The 20,457-nt window shown below is 51.6% G+C and overlaps 8 protein-coding genes across 8 annotated transcripts; 1 reads left to right on the top strand and 7 right to left on the bottom strand.

Moving 5' to 3' along the window:
- Positions 1–308: 308 nt before the first annotated feature.
- Positions 309–3,082, bottom strand: EJ05DRAFT_132597 (glycogen synthase). The gene is made up of 5 exons (XM_033739163.1): positions 2,831–3,082; positions 2,681–2,778; positions 2,347–2,622; positions 734–2,289; positions 309–678 (listed from the first exon to the last, which is right to left on the bottom strand). Exons 1-5 carry the CDS (start codon positions 2,937–2,939, stop codon positions 567–569), a joined length of 2,151 nt encoding a protein of 716 aa, XP_033597216.1. The 5' UTR covers positions 2,940–3,082; the 3' UTR covers positions 309–566.
- A 4,739-nt stretch (positions 3,083–7,821) lies between these two features.
- On the bottom strand, positions 7,822–8,783 carry EJ05DRAFT_132571 (signal peptidase 22 kDa subunit). Its single transcript, XM_033739162.1, has 2 exons — positions 8,576–8,783; positions 7,822–8,509 (listed from the first exon to the last, which is right to left on the bottom strand). The coding sequence occupies exons 1-2, from the start codon at positions 8,716–8,718 to the stop codon at positions 7,900–7,902; spliced, it is 753 nt and encodes a 250-aa protein (XP_033597215.1). The 5' UTR covers positions 8,719–8,783; the 3' UTR covers positions 7,822–7,899.
- Positions 8,784–8,968: 185 nt separating this feature from the next.
- EJ05DRAFT_503709 (supernatant protein factor, C-terminal domain-containing protein) lies at positions 8,969–9,818 on the top strand (the record flags this gene model as incomplete). Its single annotated transcript, XM_033747463.1, has 4 exons — positions 8,969–9,121; positions 9,184–9,372; positions 9,467–9,749; positions 9,808–9,818. 4 exons carry the CDS (start codon positions 8,969–8,971, stop codon positions 9,816–9,818), a joined length of 636 nt encoding a protein of 211 aa, XP_033597214.1.
- A 1,631-nt stretch (positions 9,819–11,449) lies between these two features.
- Positions 11,450–11,902, bottom strand: EJ05DRAFT_503708 (uncharacterized protein; the record flags this gene model as incomplete). The annotated part of the gene is made up of 1 exon (XM_033747462.1): positions 11,450–11,902. The coding sequence occupies one exon, from the start codon at positions 11,900–11,902 to the stop codon at positions 11,450–11,452; it is 453 nt and encodes a 150-aa protein (XP_033597213.1).
- A 1,812-nt stretch (positions 11,903–13,714) lies between these two features.
- EJ05DRAFT_503707 (uncharacterized protein) lies at positions 13,715–14,162 on the bottom strand (the record flags this gene model as incomplete). The annotated part of the gene is made up of 2 exons (XM_033747461.1): positions 13,715–13,871; positions 13,930–14,162. 2 exons carry the CDS (start codon positions 14,160–14,162, stop codon positions 13,715–13,717), a joined length of 390 nt encoding a protein of 129 aa, XP_033597212.1.
- A 729-nt stretch (positions 14,163–14,891) lies between these two features.
- On the bottom strand, positions 14,892–16,148 carry EJ05DRAFT_540829 (Cloroperoxidase; the record flags this gene model as incomplete). The annotated part of the gene is made up of 1 exon (XM_033749625.1): positions 14,892–16,148. The coding sequence occupies one exon, from the start codon at positions 16,146–16,148 to the stop codon at positions 14,892–14,894; it is 1,257 nt and encodes a 418-aa protein (XP_033597211.1).
- A 1,293-nt stretch (positions 16,149–17,441) lies between these two features.
- On the bottom strand, positions 17,442–18,251 carry EJ05DRAFT_503705 (uncharacterized protein; the record flags this gene model as incomplete). Its single annotated transcript, XM_033747460.1, has 3 exons — positions 17,442–17,700; positions 17,795–17,883; positions 17,937–18,251. 3 exons carry the CDS (start codon positions 18,249–18,251, stop codon positions 17,442–17,444), a joined length of 663 nt encoding a protein of 220 aa, XP_033597210.1.
- Positions 18,252–18,765: 514 nt separating this feature from the next.
- On the bottom strand, positions 18,766–20,384 carry EJ05DRAFT_503704 (uncharacterized protein; the record flags this gene model as incomplete). The annotated part of the gene is made up of 3 exons (XM_033747459.1): positions 18,766–19,968; positions 20,050–20,310; positions 20,361–20,384. The coding sequence occupies 3 exons, from the start codon at positions 20,382–20,384 to the stop codon at positions 18,766–18,768; spliced, it is 1,488 nt and encodes a 495-aa protein (XP_033597209.1).
- Positions 20,385–20,457: the final 73 nt, after the last annotated feature.

The raw sequence follows: 20,457 nt of genomic DNA, 5'->3' as shown, positions 1-20,457 counted from the left end.
CTGGTATATTGTCTACATGTCTACCTACGTACCCGGCATATATGGAATGAGGCATGAGGACGACGGACGGGTAGACAGATGGATGGACATGACGGACGGCGTATACGTGACACCCATTCATTCCCATGAACAAATTCACCATTCACTCTGCCCACACACACACACATACGCACCCACACCAACACAGACGAAAAGACGCTTGGGACGTCCACACTACTACGGCGACACACACACGTTTAAGCCCCGTGGATTGAACCATGTGGAGGTGGTAAATAAAAGATCGAATAGTATATGATTGTTACAAAAGAAAAGATCTTTCAACGATAGAAGAACATGAAGAAGAAGAAGCGCAGGCTATGCCACAAGGTTCCCGTCCGATGACCTTCTCCCCCCAACACACCCCCTCCCGCCTTCAGCAGGGGAGGAGGCAGACCAGAAAAAAAAGGAGCGCAAATGCATCAACAACAACATATATGTATGTATCAGATGGTGAGCAGAATTAATAGACCCCCCAACGTACTGTATCCTCTGTTGTAGCTCTATCCTACTTGGCCATGTATCTAGCGTTATGACTTGGAAGCCCCGTTTGTCGTTGGGACTGTTGCGGCGGCATCGGCAGCGACCTTCTTTTGCTTAAGGGTCAGCGGGAATGGGTATTCCTCTGGGTCTTCTTCCTCCCTGTACAACCGTCAGCATTTCTTATCTACACTCAGGTTGTTCGAGGTCGACTTACGGCAACTTCCACGCAATGTAGTCCTCCGTGCTCAAGCCCTCCCGTCCCTCTTGGATGCTCGCAAAATCTCCGGGCGTCATCATACCGCTCCGGTCTCGTGGACTGCCCGGCTCGCTCAGCGGCCGCGAGATCTTGTGCTCAGCAGACGAGAAGAAGTCCGGCTCGTCGCCCTCCTCGAACGCGGCTGGGTATGCACGTCTTAGGGCAAGCTGGCGTGCCTTGACATACTCCATGCCCATGCGCTTCCAGTCGAGCAGGTCTGACAGACGCTCGGTGCGGTTGCGCTGGTTGATGCGCTGGCGCTTGGACTTCTTTGTGAATTCAAACATGTAGTCTGCCAGCTGGTTGACAGAGTCGTCAACGCCCTTCATACGGCGGTCGACGATGTAGATGCCGTAGTCTGAGGCGTTCTCGATCAGCTCCTCCATGTAGCAGCCGAAGCCAGACAAGTTGGTAGTGATGCTCGGCACGCCCATGACCGTACATTCAGCAGGCGTGTAACCCCAGGGTTCGTAGTAGGAGGAGAACACACCCATGTGCGTTCCCCGAACAAAGTCGTCGTAGTCCATAGGCAGGACCGGGTTGTTGGCGTTGAGGAATTCGGGGTGGAAGACGATCTTGACACGGTCGGAGGGGTGATTGAACAGCTGGCAGCGGCGGATCTGGTTCAGGATGGGGTCCTCGGAGTCGTTGACCATGTTATGTGTGACAATGGGCGGCAGAGTGTGTCGCTTCATGGCGAATAGACGACGCCTCAGCATGATCTTATCTTGCGACGTGAGCAGCTCCTTGTCCTCTGGAACTTCTGATCCCTCGTGCCAGAGCAGTGCGCGCTCAAACAGCCGCTTGCCGACATTCTCCTCGATGATCTTAATAGTGTCACGGAGTGACTTGATGACTGCCTGACCCTTTAGCGCTTCTACAGTAAGAGACTGCGTCTGGGCAGGCATGATGATGAAGGCGACCACAGTCATGTTGGATCCGGCGCTCTTCATCTGGTGGTTCAGTCGTGCCAATGATTCAATGAACATGTCCACACCCTTATTACGGTATTCATATCGGCCAGCAGTGAAGAAGTACAGGGTGTTTTCCGGATCAAAGTCGTTGTGACCGTAGAAATGCCCGCGCACGAAGTCACCAATCTTTTGCTTGGCCTGCTCGTGCAAGTTTTGGAACTCGTGAGTGGCGGAGAACTTCTTGACATTCAGTCCATTGGGAAGCACGCCATCAGGCTTCCGTTTCAGTAGATGCTCGCTCTCGTAGGCTGTTATGTGAGAAACGGTAGTGAAGACGTCCGCAGAGTGGGTGGCGGCCCGCTCGATGCAGTACCTGTGGTAGATGCCGCGTTTGCCAGCTTCCGCATCAACGTCAAAGTATTGAAGATTGTTGTAGAAGTCGACAGAACCGGCGCAGAGGTAACGTCCGAGGAGGGTGGCGTGAGTAGTGAAGATGGTGGTGACATCGATACGACGTTTCTTGCAGAGAGGAATGGCGACACCAGCAAGCCATTCGTGAAACTGGGCAATAACAGCTCTGCGCTTCTCATGGTAGACGTACTATCCTTTGTCAGTATATGGTTGTCTCAGGTCTGCATGGCTTCGTTCATGACTAACCTCTCCCAGGAACCAAGCTATCAGGTACCCAAACACAATCGTCTCGTTGGTCTCGGCGTCATTCGGCGGGGATGGGATACCAGCGACATTCCACAGATCGCCCTTCCATTCATCCAGATAGCTATACCCAGTGCCAGTATCGAACAAAAGCACTCTAGGAGCACCGTCAATCAGCCAACGACCATATAATGTCTGGATGCCTCGCTCGTTCATAGACTGGATCGTCTTGACCAGGGCGGGGTCTTTCGGTTCGAGCTCTTCGACCTCGACTTGTGCCTGTCCATCAACAAGATCAGCTGAGTATTTGCAAGGTACGTGCCAATTATATGCTTACCGACGACCGGTTCCACGGCCCTAGCAACGTATAGGCAGAGCCATACTCAGCAGTCGTGACCTGGGCCTTGGACTTCAAGACCGAGTAGATGCCACCCACTATTACAGATCAGCACCAGTCCGCAACGGCAGCACTTCATAACATCCGTACCTCGATTGGCAACCTCAGTTGCGACCTCAAAGAGGACGTGGTTAGCGACGTCTCTCGGCTGAGAGTCACCCATCTCTCTCGTTCTGAAGGGTATCTGTGGGGCAGACATGATGGTTAGTCGTCTTCGTCAGAAGTATAAGATGAATGAAGCTGTCGGGGGCGATACAATATACTCGGTTGTGTAGAGCAATTGATCTTTGATAAGAAGAGACCTCGGGAGAGAGAGCTCTCTGCAGCGAGGTAGGTGGGAGGGGAGGGTGGAGCGGCGGGAGATCAGGGACGGGAGATGGTGGGACTCGTGTGGGCGGCAACAGACCAATGTTGACGGTGGAGCTGCAGAGCAAGGATGAGAAGGGGGATAGAGGAGAGTTAAGTATGAGGACGAAACGGGGATGTTATGATGTAGTAGTGTAGAGAGGTGGAAAGCGAGAGGCTGGAACCCGTCCAAGTGGATGGATGTCTAATGTAATGTGTGGATTGAGGGACCAAGCTCCACCCCGTCTCCGCCCATCTTCCCCGTCAAAAGTGTCTGTGCGGGGGGTTTGTGGGCAGCTAATGCATGGCAGCATCGCTTCTACGTTCCTAAAATCTGGCGTCGACGTTACGAGTATGACCTCAGCCTGCCTCAAAGTGCGTCTCGTGATGGTCCCTGGGAAGAACGAATTGCTGTGCCACTGGGGCATGTGACTGATAGCATCAATCTACTTCTTGCGCGACATATGCAGCAGTATCTATCTTGTATACAAGCTGCGTCATCTGGTCGAATCGGCCCAGCACGACAACTGAATGCATTCTACAATACAAACGATTCGAAATTTGCGCCGGAATACGATGAGGGACGGGATGAATGCAGGCACTAATCCCATCCCTGTCCCAACGCGTCAGTTCCAGCAAGCAGCAAACAGCAAGCGGAGTGACCAAAGCGCTTCGCAATGACAACAACAATAATTTTAATATTAGATGGTGCTGCTCAACGCTTGTAGCAATTAGACTTTATATCCCCGACTGCTAATTGAGCGGCTGGACGGATGCATGGTTGGATGTTGGTGCACTAATGACTCTGAGGCCGAATGGGGTGCTCAGGCTCTCAAGCTGTTAGGCTGTCAGGCTGTCAGGCTGTCAGGCGCTCAGGCAGACAAGCAGACCGGCCAGATAGAAGATACCAGAGACGGTCGCAACAGGAAAAAGAAAGCTCTGGAGATGCGGGGTGTGGCTCCTGTGGCTGTGCTGCTTATGTACATATATAATACATGGGTACCTTGTTTTGTCCGGGCTCTACGGAGTCCTTTGACCGGGAGGTCCATACGTACCGTCCTTAATTAGTCAGCGGCACTCCAACGCCTCAGCGACTATTGACTTACAAGCAGCTTCACTTATTGCACTTAAACAACAATACTGGCTCCTGCATGGCTGGCGACGAGTGTGATAATGCGTGGTCGAGTGCACCATGATCGGAGCTTCTTGTCGTCACAATGCCTGTGCTGGCCGTGCCTTCTCACCGTCCTGTTACCTGATAGTGACTGGTAGCTACTTCCCGCGTGTCCATTCACTTTCAACTCAACACACAACACTGCCAAGACTTTCCTTAGTATTGTGTGTCTTTGCTATTGTTGCTATTGTCTCCGCCTCGGTCGTCGTCAACCTCAAAATACAAGCCATGGAGTGCACTTCGAACCAGCCACCTCGCGACAGCGACACTCCACTGCCTGACACACACCTATATACTAGTAGTCAACAGCCATGGTTCAACCAGCCAGCTGGGAACTCCCTTCGCGCAACTTGCAAGCAGATCAAGGTAGTGATGGTCAGCCAAATACTTACACGTCTATGTCCCACCAAATCAACCAGACCTATACTCAGGCTTCCGAACTCGTGAGTACTGACCACTTGGAACCCGAAGTCGAGAATGTACAGGAGCTTAGCGATGCTAATCTTCTCGACGCGGAATATCTAGAAGAGGAGGATCACGACCGTAACCGAACACAACAGCAACACAGCCAACCCACAGTAGAAGACCATGTTGAGCAGAACAACGACCTCGCCGATGGCCATCAAGATTCAGATCAAGAATTGCCCGACCCCAACGACTACGAGAGCTGGGATGCTGCAGACATCGACGACGATATGGATGTTGATGTGCTAAAAACATCCACCGGCAACGTCGCAGCTTTGGGAAACGGATCTGCTGCCGAGGACGAGCTACGTCGCAGGGCTTTTAACGACTTCATGAGAGTCATCTCAAGTTCAGGAATCGATCCCACCACTGCTCACTCTGCTTCGGGGAAGGATTCCCAGCGTACACCTTCTGACTCGAGTTCCTGGGCCCATAATCGCGATTTCTCGGGCAGTATTTCGAACCGAACCGTCTCAGGGGGCACGAGTCATGGGGAGGGCAGAATTGAGAATCGGATAGAGGAGGCCAGTCGTCTGCTCACGTCCGACTTGGTGCAAGATCTTGAAGAACATGGTCCTGATACCGATGACAACAGTCCGTCTGGTAACGGGAGACAAGAAGAACCAGCCGCAAGTTCGAGTCGAATGTTAACGTGTGACCCACCCCAGAACAATAAGCGTACGTTTGACGAGGCCGATGACGATGATGAGCCGTTGGAGAATGCAGGAGCGCAAAGTCCAAGCACGAGTCGCATGACGAAACGCACAAAACATGCAGACCAGCATGAGCCCATATTCGATCCAGGCCGCGAAGTCATGGACGAGGAAGATGAGCACGTCCAACTCTGCCCTGCCGAAAAACGGCCCTCCGCATTTAACCTCTTCGATGCAGTCATGCACGACCCGGCCGTCTTCCTCATCTTCGTCACCTTCCTTGACTACAAGTCCTTTGTAAATCTCTACTCCATGTCCAGGTACTTCAACTACTTGATCGACTCTCACATGAGGACCTATATCCTCACCAATGCCTACGCAAACTACGGCCACGCGGCTGATATCATGCCCTGGCAATACTACGCCCGTCTGAGCATGAAAGATCCCCTGAACAAACGCAGCATCCAATTCCCAGGCCAAGTCCGCGACGTGCCGTCTCTCCGCTATCTCGGCATGCTCAACTATCGCCATGGTGTCGTCCAGAAGATTATCATGTGGCTGCAACTTGAAGACCACCTCCTGCCCCCACAGTCCGACACCACAATCCTCAAGATCTGGCACTTGCTCGAGTACCCGTACAACAAGTGGCGCATGATGACGCTGCTCGACAAGCGTCGCTGGAGCGACGAGGATCTGATCCTGGCCACGTACTTCTTCATGAAGCTCGACATGCGCTTCAACGACCCCGTCGATAGCGAGGGAGAGTTGACACTGCGTAAGCTGCTCCTGCACCAGCGCTCCCTCACACCGCTCTACAAGATCCTCAGCGGCAAGGTCAAGCTGAACGACACCAAGATGCTCAAGCTGTGGATCATGACGCGCTACGAGCCCGAGGTGCCAGTCTTTGGGCCTGTTTGGGGCGTGCCCGCGCAATTCATCGGCCATCTGTCTCGCGAGGGCTGGATGCTGGGTAATATGCGCCTGTGGAGGCCCGACACGCTCATCATGCGCGAGGGTATCCGGCGAGAGTTGGATATCCATAAGCGCTACCTCGACATGATCCTCTATGGCTACATGGATAATCACGGCCGCCCGGTCGATATGCCCGTCGATAGAGTAATGGCCAAGCACGTCTCCCATAAGAAGCGCATCGGCGCACACCTCAACGCCGTTGAAACCGCCTGGGACGAGAACAGAACCGCCAAAATTGTCCACGCGCGCAAGCTCGAGCGCCAGGCCAGACAAGACACCATCCCCGCCACATTCGCCGCCCTCGCTCACGGTATCCCCCTAACCGCGCACCAAAAAATCATCTTAGCCCGCGCCGAAACCAAGCACCGCGAAGCCGCCATCACCGAGCTCCAGGCCAAAGCAGGCACCACACAGCCCCTCAGCCCGGCCGCAGCAGCCTTCAAACAAGACATCCTCACCGAACGCCGCCTCCACCTCGCCGTCTCCGGCCAGCCCACCGACCCGCCCCTCTCGGCCGTCGAACAGAGTACCATCACAATGAACTTCATCCTCAAAGACACCGCAAACCACCCCCTCGACAGCCCCACCAAACTCCACCTCGTTAGCGCCGCAACAGCCCATCTCACCCACGCCGTCCCCTCAGACCAATGCCTCCACCCCACGATCCGCTTCTTCTTAGCCGCAGCAAATATCAAGCTCAAACTCCACGCAAACGAACTCGTTACACCAGCTGAATGGGATGACTTCCGTGCCCTGGCGTGTGATCGCGTCAGGGGCAAGTTGCTGGCTCATGCGGACTTTGATGCCCTCGCGGATGAGGAGAAGATTCTGGTTCTGAGGGGTGATGTGTTGAAGTTCTTCCGTGATCGTGTGGATGCGGGTGCGGTGCTGGGGCCCGAGGAGGTGGATCGCGTTGATGTGTATGTGGAACGGCTTAGGGCTGCGGAGAAGGTGGTGTTGGCGAAGAGGATGGCTAGGGCGCGGGAGGAGGTGGATGACGACGATGATGATGATGATGAGAGTGATGAGGAAGAGAATGGAAAGGGGGATCGCGAGCGAAATGCAGAAGGGGATATACCCGCCAAGAACATAGGTTCGACAGACAAGAACATCAAGTCAAGCAGAGACGACGAAGACCAAGACAGTGACATGTCCATCGACGACGAGAGATCTTCTATATCATCAGATCATGTTGTTGAAGCGAGTCTTACCGAAGCGAGTGATTATGGAGGACGAGCAAGTGCAATGGTGGTGCAGGGCGTGATTGACCAGCTGGCTGCGAAAGTGAAGACGGGACTGCAGCTGACGGATAAGGAGACGGGGTTCATCAAGGAGATTCGCGCGAGACAGGTTGCGCTGGTGAAGAAGGAGGAAGCGGAGCGATATGTGTTTTAATACGGGGAGTGAGTGGTGTTCGGACGACCAGTCACAGGCGTCTGTCTTGCTTGTTTGTTTGCACAGGTTCTACTATATGCAAAGTGTCCTAAAGTGTCCTAATCCCGTGAACCCCCTTTCATGTTTTTTTTGCACAGCTCGGCCCAGAAAATCGCCTACCCAGCCATCAACCGATGCCCCTCGGCGCCCTTCTCCGTCTTCAAATCCTCCTTCTTCGCCGCCGCACCCTTCAAGCCCGGGAAGTTAAACAGCTCGCTGCGCCCGCCCTCCAAACCCTTCCACATCGCAATGTCGCTCCGGCGATCCCACAACAACAAGCCCACCCACGGCTGCACATTATAGTGCAACTCCAACACCGCATCAGTACGATTCGCAATCCGGCCTGCATAATCCGTAATCTGATATTTCGGGCGCTGATTCTTCAGATGCAGCTCGCCAGCCGGGTACGCGCTCTTTTTAGCCGCCTTCTTGCTCTTGCTACTATTCTTCTTGCCCTTTGTGGTGGCAGATTTGTCGGACGGGGCGACGGGGTGGATGTAGTGGTTTGTGTGCCAGGGCGCGGACGAGGACGGGATGATGGCGTCCCATATTATGGCCGAGGAGGCGGGCTCGGACGCGCGGAGGGACGGGTAGGTCGCGGTGATGTACAGGAAGACTTGCTTTGTGTTCCAGTTGAAGAGCGTGGTGAGGTCGGCGTCGAGGTCGAATTTGATGTGTGCGTATTCTTCGCGCTTGGGCGAGTAGTAGTGCGGGCGGCCCTTGACGCTGTGATTGGGTGTTAGCAAGTGACGGAAACTTCGAGGTTGGAGAGTGGTTTCGTGGAGGGCATACACTTGCACGTTGCGCAGCTGGAGGCTGGCGGAGGGGGCTTGGGGGATCAGGAAGACGGATGCGGCGATGATGCCGGCGACGCAGAATGCGACGGTCGTGAAGAAGCCGAAGACATTCTGTCCGCGGACTAGAGTAGAGTGCATGGTTTGGTGTGCGTGCGTGTATACGTCCTACTACGCGCTCATTGTTTGGGTTGTAGATATTGAGGTAGAGAATAAGTGAGAAGCTTTAAAGTAGTTACGTTGCGGAAAGCCACGCCAAGCCTCGGACCCTGGCTCTCCCTCTAGCTGCTCCGCTCCGCTAGCTCCTCCTTTTGGACAACTAACTGATAATTGTCTCTTCAAGACTCACTCGAAACACTCACCCGCCCGCACGACGCGACCGTGACCGACAATGCAGACGACATTAGCTCTCGTGAGCCTCCTGGCCTTCCTCACCAGCGCCGTCTCTGGCACCGCGCTCACATATAAGCTGCTCGCGCACGAGAAGGCCTGCTACTTCACCGACGTGCAACAAGTTGGCGCCAAGATTGCATTCTACTTCGCAGTACGTGTTATACCCGGGACCAAACTTCCCACATAGAGCGTGTTATTGATGCGAGACATCAGGTACAATCGGGCGGCTCCTTTGACGTCGATTACTCCGTTGTCGGGCCCAATGAGCGCGAGGTCCTGGCTGGTCACAAGGAGCGCCAGGGCGACTTTGTATTCACCGCGAACGACCTCGGCGAGTATCGCTTCTGCTTCAACAATGAGATGAGCACGTTTGCGGAGAAGACAGTTGATTTCGAGATCTCGGTATGCACGCACATACACAACCACATACACATCCCCTCTCCCCCCGGAAACAAGACATAACACTCCCTCTCTCTCTTACCTAACCTCCCAACAGGTCGAGAACGAAGTCCGCCCCGCCCAAATCCCCTCCAAACAAGGCACAACACCCGAGCAAACCTCGAAGCTCGAAGACTCGATCCTCAAGCTCTCCTCCTCCATCTCCACAATAACGCGCAACCAGAAATACTTCCGCACGCGCGAAAACAGAAACTTTAGCACCGTGCGCAGCACCGAGAAGCGCATCTTTAATTTCAGTGTCATGGAGAGCTTGATGATGGTTGCCATGGCTGGTCTGCAGGTGTTTATTGTGCGCTTCTTCTTTCAGGGCGCGCGCAAAGGTGGGACCCTCGCTTGATCATACCGTATATCTTGAGATTTTGCGCTGACTTGAAACAGGTTATGTGTGAGGATGGAATACAGGGGAGGATGGATGGAAAGGGGCGCTCCTCAGGAAGGAAAGGTTTTGCTGATGGGATGGTGCGTGTGTACGTACGTCTGTGTATATGGGCATAGATGGAAAACAGGATTCAAGCGGTGTTATGCCCCTATCTCCTTCACCGACCGCAAAAATGTGTAAGTTCACGGCTGTAATGACGTCGATAGCAGATGTGGGTATGACCAGAGACACTCCTGTTTTTGTTTGAAACAATACAAAGAACAAATTTGGAGCAAATTCTTGATCTTGACCCTCTGACAGCGTCAACTCTAGAACGAGCATCTATAAAGCGGAAAGTACAAAGAGCACGTTAGACAAGCTCTCCATCTCGATCTGCAAGCAAATACCAAACAAGCATCTGTAAAGCCAAAAAGACAACGACGTCAGACGTATTCTCGTTGTCGATCTAACAGCGTGGATTTCGAACGGGCATGAATAAAGGAAGAACTATGACATTCTATGGCGTATAGACTCGAGAAGACCCTTCTTAGCCGTATAACGTTCTTCTCAGATATGATTCTTCAATCTATGAATCCTTGACTCTGTTTTCCGATATGACTAATATAATTGACATATATCAGCCATTACGCTCAATGGATGTATATATGTGGTAAGTGAGTCTGTGGCCCCTTTTCAGGGGAGGAATTGAGTTTGGGGTTGTATATGGGTTTGGGATTGGCATTGGCGTTGGATGTTTAGTATTGATGTGCGGGGCATCAACGGCGATGTAAGATTCGTTATTGTTTCTTTTGGATTTGGTCGTTTGCTTGGGAGTATTCTCCATGGGAATGTTGCTCGGGATTAGATACGCGGGATTAATCTCTGTCTCTCTCCTTCTCTCTCCTCTACAATCATTGGGACGATATGGAGATACGGAGCACGAAAGATAGAATTCATGACATGCCCTGGAAGATCGGACGTAAACGTAAATGCTGTGGGATATGGCTTGTCTGTCTTTCTGTCTCGCATGACCACTCCACTGAGATTAATTCAGCTCGACCTAGCTTATATACTATATACAAGATTCCCAAATACACCCCTCTCTTCCCTTTCCCTCACCATACATTCCAAGAATCTTGCTCGTCGTCTAATCAGCTCACCACATCATACTGCTCAAATCAGAACCAAATAAAACCAAAGGTAAACATCAAATCTCAAAGCCCACAATGCACACACATCCACGCCACACCATACTGCATATCTACCCGTCTAATCAAGCCGCCATATCCCGCGCCGCCCTAGTGACCCTTGCATATGTACCTCAGAGAACTGCCTCAACAGTGAATCATCCATCAGCCGCAACCTACTAACGGGTCTACACTGTAGACTCAACAACGCAGTAGCCGTTCTATAGCATTGTAATCGGCCTCGCGTGTGCAAACCAGGAAGCAAAACACATCAGGTCAGTGAAGCTGTGGACCTGTGGTGTTGATGCACCGCGATTGAGTCAGCTGGCGATGGAAGATTGTCCGGTGGGATTGCGGTGGAAGGAGTTGGTTTGTTTTCGTGGTGTCGCCGATGGCTAGAGGGTTGAGGATGTCGAATTTTCAAGAAAAGGGACTGTGTAGGCGTCATCCAGGGGCGCGTGCTTGTATCAGTCAGTTATCCGGAATTCGTTCGCCATCTAGGTTCTCGTAGAAGCTGAAGAAGGACTTGAGGAACGACCTTGCTTGGAACTGCCGTCTGGGAGGCTCCGCGGGTTTGTTGCCTATGAAGCGGTAGATGAACATCTATGCGGCCTGGCTGGGCTTGTCCGAAGCGGAGCTGGCCAAGGGCGCGTTGAAGAGAATAGGGGGTTGCTGTGGATCCTTCGGTCGAAGTTTTGAGGAGTGAATTTTCGGTGAGGGTGTTCTCCAGACTGTACTTTACTAGACTGGGGCCTTGTTGGACTGGATGCATGTCGTACAGCTGTTTGGATTGAATCTTTTGCGATTTGAAGGTGTTTGCTGTATTGGTAGAGAGAGGGCTTGGGTCACACTCGTGTTTGTTGTGCAAGCCGTTTGAGATAGTTTCGCTGGCTGTGTGACGTCTAGGTGCGGGCAACCGATCGACCATTTGTTAAGGTCATCGTCAGCGGCTGCACCAAGAAGGAGAAGGGATATAATCCCGAGCGATCATGACCTATGCCAGAGTTTCTCAGTGCTGTTGATGGATTCCTGGTAGAGGGTTCAAGAGGAGCTGCATGGGCATATATGCATTATATGGTGACACCCACGCCGATGGTACATACTCGATATCTGGGAGTGTAGCGGTAGTTAGAAGTTAGCGTTGAGAACTGTATAATGTTCGTGAGCGTCACTAAGTCTCAGTGCGATGTATGCATTCTCTTCATTCCTCGGCGACATGGGGTACAGGCGTGGACAATTGTCGTCTCGCAGTTTTCCATGTTCGCGTTCATAACAGTACCTTGTGATAGGACTTAGAGCTGAAGGGAGGATTAGGTGCAGGACAGCAAGAGCGCACCGTGTCGATGTGGCGGCAGTCAGAGATGTGAGGAAATTGGGTAACGAGATGTAGAGGTTGCGATAGGTGACTTGGTAAGTTGGTCGGTCCTAACTCCTATGGATGAGGATGCATGTATGCAGTGTACGGTCTATGAGCTTGATAGTATCCCGGAGAATGGGGTCGAGCTAAGGGCTTAGTCGATGGTATCGACTCAACACAACTCAGTGGATATCTGTTTGGGATCCACTGCGAACGTCCGTGAGGTCTCCGGCAAGTCAGGGACAGGTTGGCAACAGTGTAGGCGTAACGCTGGCTGAGTTCACCAATGCAGCCACGGGAGAGGGGACCATCTTCCGATCAGCAGCCAAATGCATTGTATTGCAGTGACCAGGACCTTGTGTTTAACATCTTTTCAGCATCTTTCAGCGCATCGAGGTACAACAAGGCCCTATGACACCGGCAGGAAAAGTCCGAAGAGACAAGAGAAACAGCTGGGTTGGCTTTGGCTAGGGACAGGACTGTTCATTCATAGTTAAGCCATTATCGTCATTCTCACGGCAGCGTAGACCGGTAGGCACAGAAGCGACCAAATCCAACGCCAGAGGATCGGAACAGAACAGTGGACCACAATAGTTTGTAGATACCATTACAAGATGGTTTTAGGGACGTCAATACTCAAATTGGCCGATCGTCACTGACTAGGCATGAGAAAGATGCGAGAGTTCTCAACATTTCTATAGGCTACTGGTTAGGGGTAATGGTCGTAAATAGTAAGAAGTCTAGACAGCTTCCAGGTCTCGATTACTGACACGCGTCAATATAGCGTCGATGGGGGACCAGCGAACGCTTCGACAAGCTGTGAATCATTGATATATTGAAACACGCTTCTAGCGTATCAGTTACTTGATGAGAAGCTGCTCTAGGCGGAACTTTGTATTTGCCATCTCGTAATATTCCAGTGGCAGTCAGTGTATTACTATGTTGACGTTGGTCATGGCTGGTTGTCATGAGTCGTCATGCTGTAGAAATAAACGACTCCAATGTCTTCGGGTAAATAGGAAGACTCTACTGGGCAGTGATACAACATATGGGCATGCATTTGTTTGTAAAGAAGGAGGAAGGTAAAGCATTTGCATCATTAGAAGGATCGACGGAGAATTGCGATCTGCAATCTCATCATTACATCTACTCCATAGTAATATTTAAATAAGAACGAAAAGAAGGAATGCCTAACGATGATACATTATTTCGCCTCAGTATGCATGCAATGCACTTTACTTTACTTCCACAACAAACCTCTTCCCCATGCCCCCCACCCCCCTATGCACCATGACGTGACTCCCTCACCCCACCATCCTCGATCACATGAAGTATCTTCGCAAAATCGAATAATTACACGCAAGACAACCAATCACTCAATTATCAAATGTCAGCCTCGGCCCCCTGGAAGGATGAGTGGGGCGTCCAGGGTGGACGGATGCGGGGAAGCGCCCCATCTGCATCCGGATCCCAACCTGGCGTCTGACCAGGACCAGGGTCCTCCCCCGCCAACTCTATCTCTTCCTCCTGTATTACGTCGCTACAGAGTGGTTCTTAGAGAGAAAGAGAGAGAGAAGCGCTCATGACAGCCAAGTCACCCGACTCTGGCGATGTTGCCTAGCTGCGTGTGGCGCCAGATCCCCATCGCTGGCATAACAACCAAGGATGTATTGAGTATCCAGGATACGTCCAGCCGGGATGGAATGGGCCCCCCGGGGCCGATCATCCGCATGGTAATGTCGACATTATGTCCCGCCACACCAGAAGGATCAACGTGATACCTGGTATGTAGGTATGCCCCACGCGATGTTTGAATTATCGTCATTGCCATTGTCAACGCCAAAATGTGTTAAAAAAGCGTAATTTTGACAAAAGATGGGTTTGGAAATAGCCTAATATAGCCCGTGACTGCATGCCATGCCAGATAGTCAGCACCAGTGCTGGCAGAGAATATACGATGTAAATGCAAGCCAGCGGACTTTGCCAGGTAAGGCTGTCTAGATTTTCGACGTGCATGTTGGTTGGCAACGGAAGGGAGAGATATACACATGTGGTGCTCGGGATGATCCGGTGGCTTTTGTGGGTTGACTATTAGGTAAGTTTTGGCGGAATATCACGGTGAGAGTCATGGATGTGGAGCAGTTCGGGACGGGTGGCTATGAATGTGTGCCTGTTGTAGATGTTTGTGTCTTCGGGCACTGTCGGTAGGTTGGAGTGAGTGTGTTAATAGGCGACTTGAAGTTTTGGGTTCATGAGAACAGCACGGCGCATATTCCGTTGAACAGTAGCCATGGCCAAGTGATATGGACACGGTAGTCGAGGTACAGTAGACAGAGATGTAGAATGCTTTCCAGTGTACATTTCTCTCGTGCAGATGCATGCAGGACAGCCATGTGGCAAAATCATTAACAGTGTTAAATCTCAATATCATTTTACTAGACATCAACTATGTACAAGTTTCGTGTGTCTAAGTCCAAGACCCACACCATGCCACGCTCCCAACCAACCGATGCATAACAACATGAACATTCGTAATTACATAAATAGGGTCTGTGACCGTTTAGGTGAGGCGAAGAGGACAGCCCAAGTTCTTGAACTGGGGGTTGAGCTTGCTCAGGGCAAGCGAGAGAGCATCGACGGTCGGGGTAATGACACCGTTGAGCGAAGATGGCACACGCTCGGTGGCAAGCATGTAGAGTAGGCAAGAGACGCTGGTAGCTGAAGGGGCGGCTGGCAGCTTGCCATCTTTGATGTCGCCGAAGTTGACGAAGTTGAATTGCCCATCGCCGGTGTTGCCGCCGAAAGCCTTGGGGTGAAGGCCATACATGGCGAAGATCTGGGCGCCTACATCGAGGATGCTGTATGGCTCAACGCGGTTGGTCCAGTTATCTGGGATCTTCTCCTTGCCATTGAATCGCCATACACCGTTGACCTTCTCAGCACCGAAGAAGGACGAGATTGTAGGTACATCAGGAGTGTAGTTGGGGCCACTGGGCATCAGCTCATACAAGAAGGATGCGGCTCCGAATAGCAGCAGACTGAATGGACCGAAGTAGAAGTTGGGGTTCTCAGCAACGGACTGGTCGTAACGTTGAGCACGATACAGAGCAAGGTTCTCAAGGTTGTAGAGACCACCAGTGGTGTCGGTCATCATGCTGAAGAGAGTGGCGTTCATCTTGAAGTTGTCACCTCCATGGGTGAAGAAATCGTTACGAGTCAACGAGCTGTCGGCCTCGAACTTGTTGTGTCCATCAAGACCAGGCTGGCTGCCGGTCAGAAGAGGAGCAACTGAAGTGCGGTTGGTGGCATCACAACCGATTGACAGCTTCATAGTCACGGCATCGCCGTCTGTAGTAGTGAGACCAAGAACGGCAAGAAGGACAGCCAAGTCGTAACCGACGTTGTAAACATTCTGCTGAGCGTCGACAAGCTCATTGAATGTGACGATACCGTCGCGGGCGAGGAAACCGTGGTTGGCAGCGGCGTTAAGACCGGGGCATGGTCCGCGAATATCGCGTGTGTAGTCAGGGGCAATGAATTTGTGAGCTGCGTCCGCAGGATCGGGGACGAGGAAGCCACCCTTTCCTTTACCAGGAACACCATTTTTGGCACTGTTGTAGGGAAACTGGTCGGTTACAGGCGCCGCCGGTACATGGTTCTCGGGAGGATTGTATGGGCAATTATCAGGACCACCAAGCTGGCCCTTACCATCCTGCTGACGACGGAAAAGGCTCGAGTCGACTCCCTTGACATTGGAGACGAATGGGAAGGCAGTGGCACTGCTGGCCAGCAGGGAATAGATGATTGAGCGCTGCATTGTGGCGATGTGCGTGAATATGCAGAGTTGTAGAGAAGCTGGGCAAGGAAAGTCCAACTGATCGACATGGCGAGGAAGCAGATATATATAATAATATAGATCTGTACCAATATCAAGATTCGAGCCTCGGCGACATTCTCTCTCACATTGACATGTACGAATAATGTGGGTACTTCGGTGTCTAGTCAAGACACATTCAACCAATGCAGGATGAGTAGAAACACCCAGCGGGTCACGCTACCTACTAGACGGTCGCTTAAGCCATCGAGCATCGAGCATCGAGCATCGAGCATTGAATGGTCAAATTAGTGTAGTGTACGGCGCTTGACAGTGATATACAGGATGTCAGGACCAATGAGGCGACATGCCCGATAAGCCCTTCTTTGCGATATGTAGAGAGGTAAGCCGGTGACGAAATAATTAGAGCCACATACAGGACATTTCCGTACATTCTAAATATGAAGGTATTAGCCCCAAGAGGATAATAGAGTGGGGAACAGAAGACAAAAGATGACCAAACCGTGTGTACCCCAATTACGAGCCAGAGATGGATGTTACGCCGCAATGGATGGCTTAAGCCTCTTCTATTTCCAGTCGTGGTGCAGCCCCAAGTCCACCACAGGGTACATTTCTCCGCATCCCAAACAGCAGCCTTCCGCATCGTAGGGATACTTACCGAGGAACTGCAGACAATATCCTCGTCATCATTGGCCTGTATAAACACTATAAATTTAGGCCACCTTAGTGGTCCACGCTACGTAGCTGGCTGTTTCTGGGGTGGTGCTGCTGTGTTTAGAATATCGAGACGAAGACCACACACAAGTATTGACAGCAGGATTTCAACGAACATGAAGTTGCTAATAGGTGCTGAATAGGTCGACCCTCCATAAGATCGTCGATCGTATCGCTTCGCATGCAAACTCATCATACTATTTGCCTCGCTTCCACAAGCTGTTCTGAGACAAAGTAAAACGAAGGCTATTTGTCTGATTGGAACTGTCGTAAGGCGAAGCGCCTCTTACGGAAGGCCCTCCAAGCCTCTTCAGTCAGTCGCCGAGGGCGCCATGGCATTTCAGCCATCAGTGTTGTGCCCCCTTCCGGTTTGCATCGTAGTGGCGTTCAAGAGGCGCTCACGCTCATGGCAAGGATGAAGGGCATTCGAATCCATTGATCCATGCTACGATCTCAAGCCACCGCTGCCATGAGTCAGAAGGTAAAGTCGTGATAGAGCATTCACTCTGTTACGGCTCATGGCTTACGGGTCACTCTTGAATCTAGTGTTGATGGTACGATTTATCTTGACTTGCCCCAATAGTGTAACAACAAAAATAGCGATGCACGAATGAGCCACGGTGTACTGTAGACTCGAGAAAGGTTCCAGACTGTGCCTAGCCAGTGGTACGCACGCACAAACGCAAGAGAAAAGGATTTCCACGTTTTCGCTCTGGGTGTTTGCGCTTTCCGCAGATCTCCTTCCTGAATAGGTTCGAGCAACTCTGATGGATATTTGCGCTGACGCTTGACAAGAACAGGCATTTCGAGTGTTCTGTGGCTTTATGCTGTTGTTAGTTCGTTGTCCATGTTCGGTGGCCGACGAAGACTGGCGGACCGCTACAGAACTAAGCGGGGCAGCGTTTCTGACGCACCCAAAGGGAGGGACCTCCCGAGGCATGTCCCAGTAACGCGTCAATAGCCATCTACTAGCCATTGATAGTCGAGCCGTAGGGAAAGGTGACTACGAATATTAATCAACCTGATGACGCCTGGCTGTCGTGGTCAAGTGCCGACATCGATGGTGGCTTGGAGGGAGTAGAGAACCACGGCAGGAGCAAATGGATCGGATCCATCCATACTCCATGAATTGATGGATCCTCTGCTCCACAACATTAACACATGGTCCGTGAGAGGAAAGTCTTCCTCTTGCGCAGTCCCACATACCACCCAGTATTCAGACCCTGTACCGTGCTCACCCAGCCCTGGCGACCCGCCGCGATATGTAGATGCACGGAAGATTCCTGAGACGAAACCCCTGGCTATTGGCCCATTACACAGCATCGGAATAGATGGTTCTGGAGTGAAGTGGATATCTTGTCCAGCTTCCATTGTCGCAAAGCGGCTTATGAAATATGCAGAGGTCAACATCAGTTGGCGAGTCCAGCATGTCAATCGCGCGACTACCCTACATTGATTGTCCCATGTGTCGATAGTCCAGATTTTCGTTGATCGTCGCCATGGCATTCGAGCTCTCTTTGATATTAGGTGTATCACATTCTGCTTTCGCTGTGAATTGGTACCCTCGGCTTGGGATGACGATCCCTGATCAGCTGCTTAGTACTGATGAAGATGTTAAGATTCGCCCCTGCCCCTGTCCAAGACTTCATGCATGATTGCAACACACATAAGACCCATTCTCACTGTTGGTCATCTTCTCAAAGTTTTATTTGAAACCTAATGCCATTGTGTTGAACTCCTAATGATATTGTACAGACGCTACGTCATTTTCGCCCATGATGTGCCTCCCATATACCCAAAGGCTTCCGCAGGAGTATAGTTCTGGTAGGCATCTGCAGAGTATCGATACCTAGGCCACAGGTAGTACTTGCAGGCCTCAGGGCTATCATTTTCTGTAAGACTTCTTCCTCCGCGAGTCTTCTCCTACCAAACTGTCCTCATCCTCCTCGGCCTCCTCCTCACCACGGATCTCACTGTGCCTACGCTTTGTTCCCCGTCCACTGTTTGGTTCCTCCTTCATTCTCTGTTCGAGCCCCCATTCTGCGTCCGCCAGATAGACTCTGGAAAGGTGGAAGTGCGCAAGTGCCACACTGGGCAACTCATCGCTGTTCCATTCCCGACGCAAGCTGTTGGCCGTATCGGCCAGGTCTCTAGCATAGTGGTTGGGTAGGATCGCAACGTCCTCATGGCGTCTAATGTCCAAGGAATTAGGAGCATTCACTGAATTGGGGCGTCCTTGACGTGACTGCTGGGCAACATCCGGTAGACCATGTAGTTGCGGCAGAAGGCTTGGGCGCTGCCAATGGGAAGTGCTCATCATGTCAGCTCGTCGAGCAGTCTGACGGGCGCCATTAGCCAAAAATGCCTCATCGTTGGCCTGGAGACCATGTGTGAGGGCAGATTGTGGTATAGTACTCGTCGTGTCCATCCTGTTAGACGAGAACATGTTCCGGGGTCCCCCAAACACCGGCTGTTGGCCTTGCTCATCCAATCCTATGTAGCTGTTTGAATTCAATGTTGTCTGTAGTCGAGATGTATCTGCGCCTTCAGTGTACAGATTATCCTCATCGGAGGGATATGGGCGTTCAGATCGAGGAGATGTACGATGGTCCTCACTGAAATCGCTTTTGTCTCGCATCTCATATTCATATTGGGGTGCCAAGAAAGGAGTCGAACGACGTAAGGTATTGGTTTCGTTCCGTAGGCCTTGGAGGCGCTCTTCAAGTCCTCCTTGCCTGCGAACAGTATCCCATTCGAGCTCTTCCTCAATACTCGGTTCAGGGCTGTCACATTTTGATGGCCTGTACAAGCCCATGAGATTCGCTTCCGTGAGAGGCTGTTGGTATGATCTCTGTCGGGAAAGCGGTGTTGTCCAGCTTATAGTTGTTGCACCCGAAGCCGGAGGACTCGACTCTTCATCAAGGTCTGGGATATCATTAGGAGTAGCGTTTCTTCCGTCTGCCGGAGCGGATGAAGGAGATAGATCTATGGGATTGAGGCCTTCGAAAGAGCCTTGTATCGAATGGAGATGAGGTTCGGGGCCTTTATAATCAGTATCATGGACCTTGACTTCGCTCTCATGGTGGGACTAACCGTAGAATGACTCCGTTAGTCTAGTATCATGATTCTGTACATGAGTGTTACGAATCGTATAGAGGCGTCTACGAACGCTCGAGGCAAAAGTGCTTTCGTTTGACTCTTCTGAATCGCTTTGGCTACCACTTACGCACAGATCTGAACGACTCGAGGCCGCTCCTAATACACCCTGACCTGTGGGATTTTTCTTGTCGACCAGCATTCTAGCGGCTTTCTGTGCCGATGGTGATTCATCGTCTTGGACAGGGGAGACGACCTCATCGGACATTAGGCTTTGAGGGGAGGCGGCATCTGGACTTGTGGAGGAGTTTGGAAGTCTAGAGACGCCCTTGTTCTAGTGTAACACATTAGCTAACAGATATAGAAGAGCGTGCATCTACATACGATCGAAGTAAATCCCGCGGGCATCGTTGTGATATTAAGTTATCGGTGCGAAATTGACAGAGCTAGAATTTGCAGAGCTAAAGTTTGTAGAGCTGGA

This window comes from Pseudovirgaria hyperparasitica, assembly GCF_010093815.1.
Source record: "Pseudovirgaria hyperparasitica strain CBS 121739 unplaced genomic scaffold EJ05scaffold_15, whole genome shotgun sequence".
In the NCBI taxonomy this organism is placed as follows: Eukaryota; Fungi; Ascomycota; class Dothideomycetes; order Acrospermales; family Acrospermaceae; genus Pseudovirgaria; species Pseudovirgaria hyperparasitica.
The sequence above is the reverse complement of the archived record's forward strand: the minus strand, read 5'-3'. Positions and strand labels throughout refer to the sequence as shown.

What these genes read in the sequence shown, in the direction of transcription:
- EJ05DRAFT_132571 (XM_033739162.1), bottom strand. Translation starts at nt 8,718, where the DNA reads ATGCACTCTACTCTAGTCCGCGGACAGAATGTCTTCGGCTTCTTCACG. An exon ending in CAGCTGCGCAACGTGCAAGT is followed by an intron (nt 8,510 to 8,575) that starts GTATGCCCTCCA and finishes ACCCAATCACAG; the next exon opens with CGTCAAGGGCCGCCCGCACT.
- EJ05DRAFT_132597 (XM_033739163.1), bottom strand. Translation starts at nt 2,939, where the DNA reads ATGTCTGCCCCACAGATACCCTTCAGAACGAGAGAGATGGGTGACTCT. An exon ending in AACTGAGGTTGCCAATCGAG is followed by an intron (nt 2,779 to 2,830) that starts GTACGGATGTTA and finishes GATCTGTAATAG; the next exon opens with TGGGTGGCATCTACTCGGTC. An exon ending in TACATTGCGTGGAAGTTGCC is followed by an intron (nt 679 to 733) that starts GTAAGTCGACCT and finishes ACGGTTGTACAG; the next exon opens with GGAGGAAGAAGACCCAGAGG.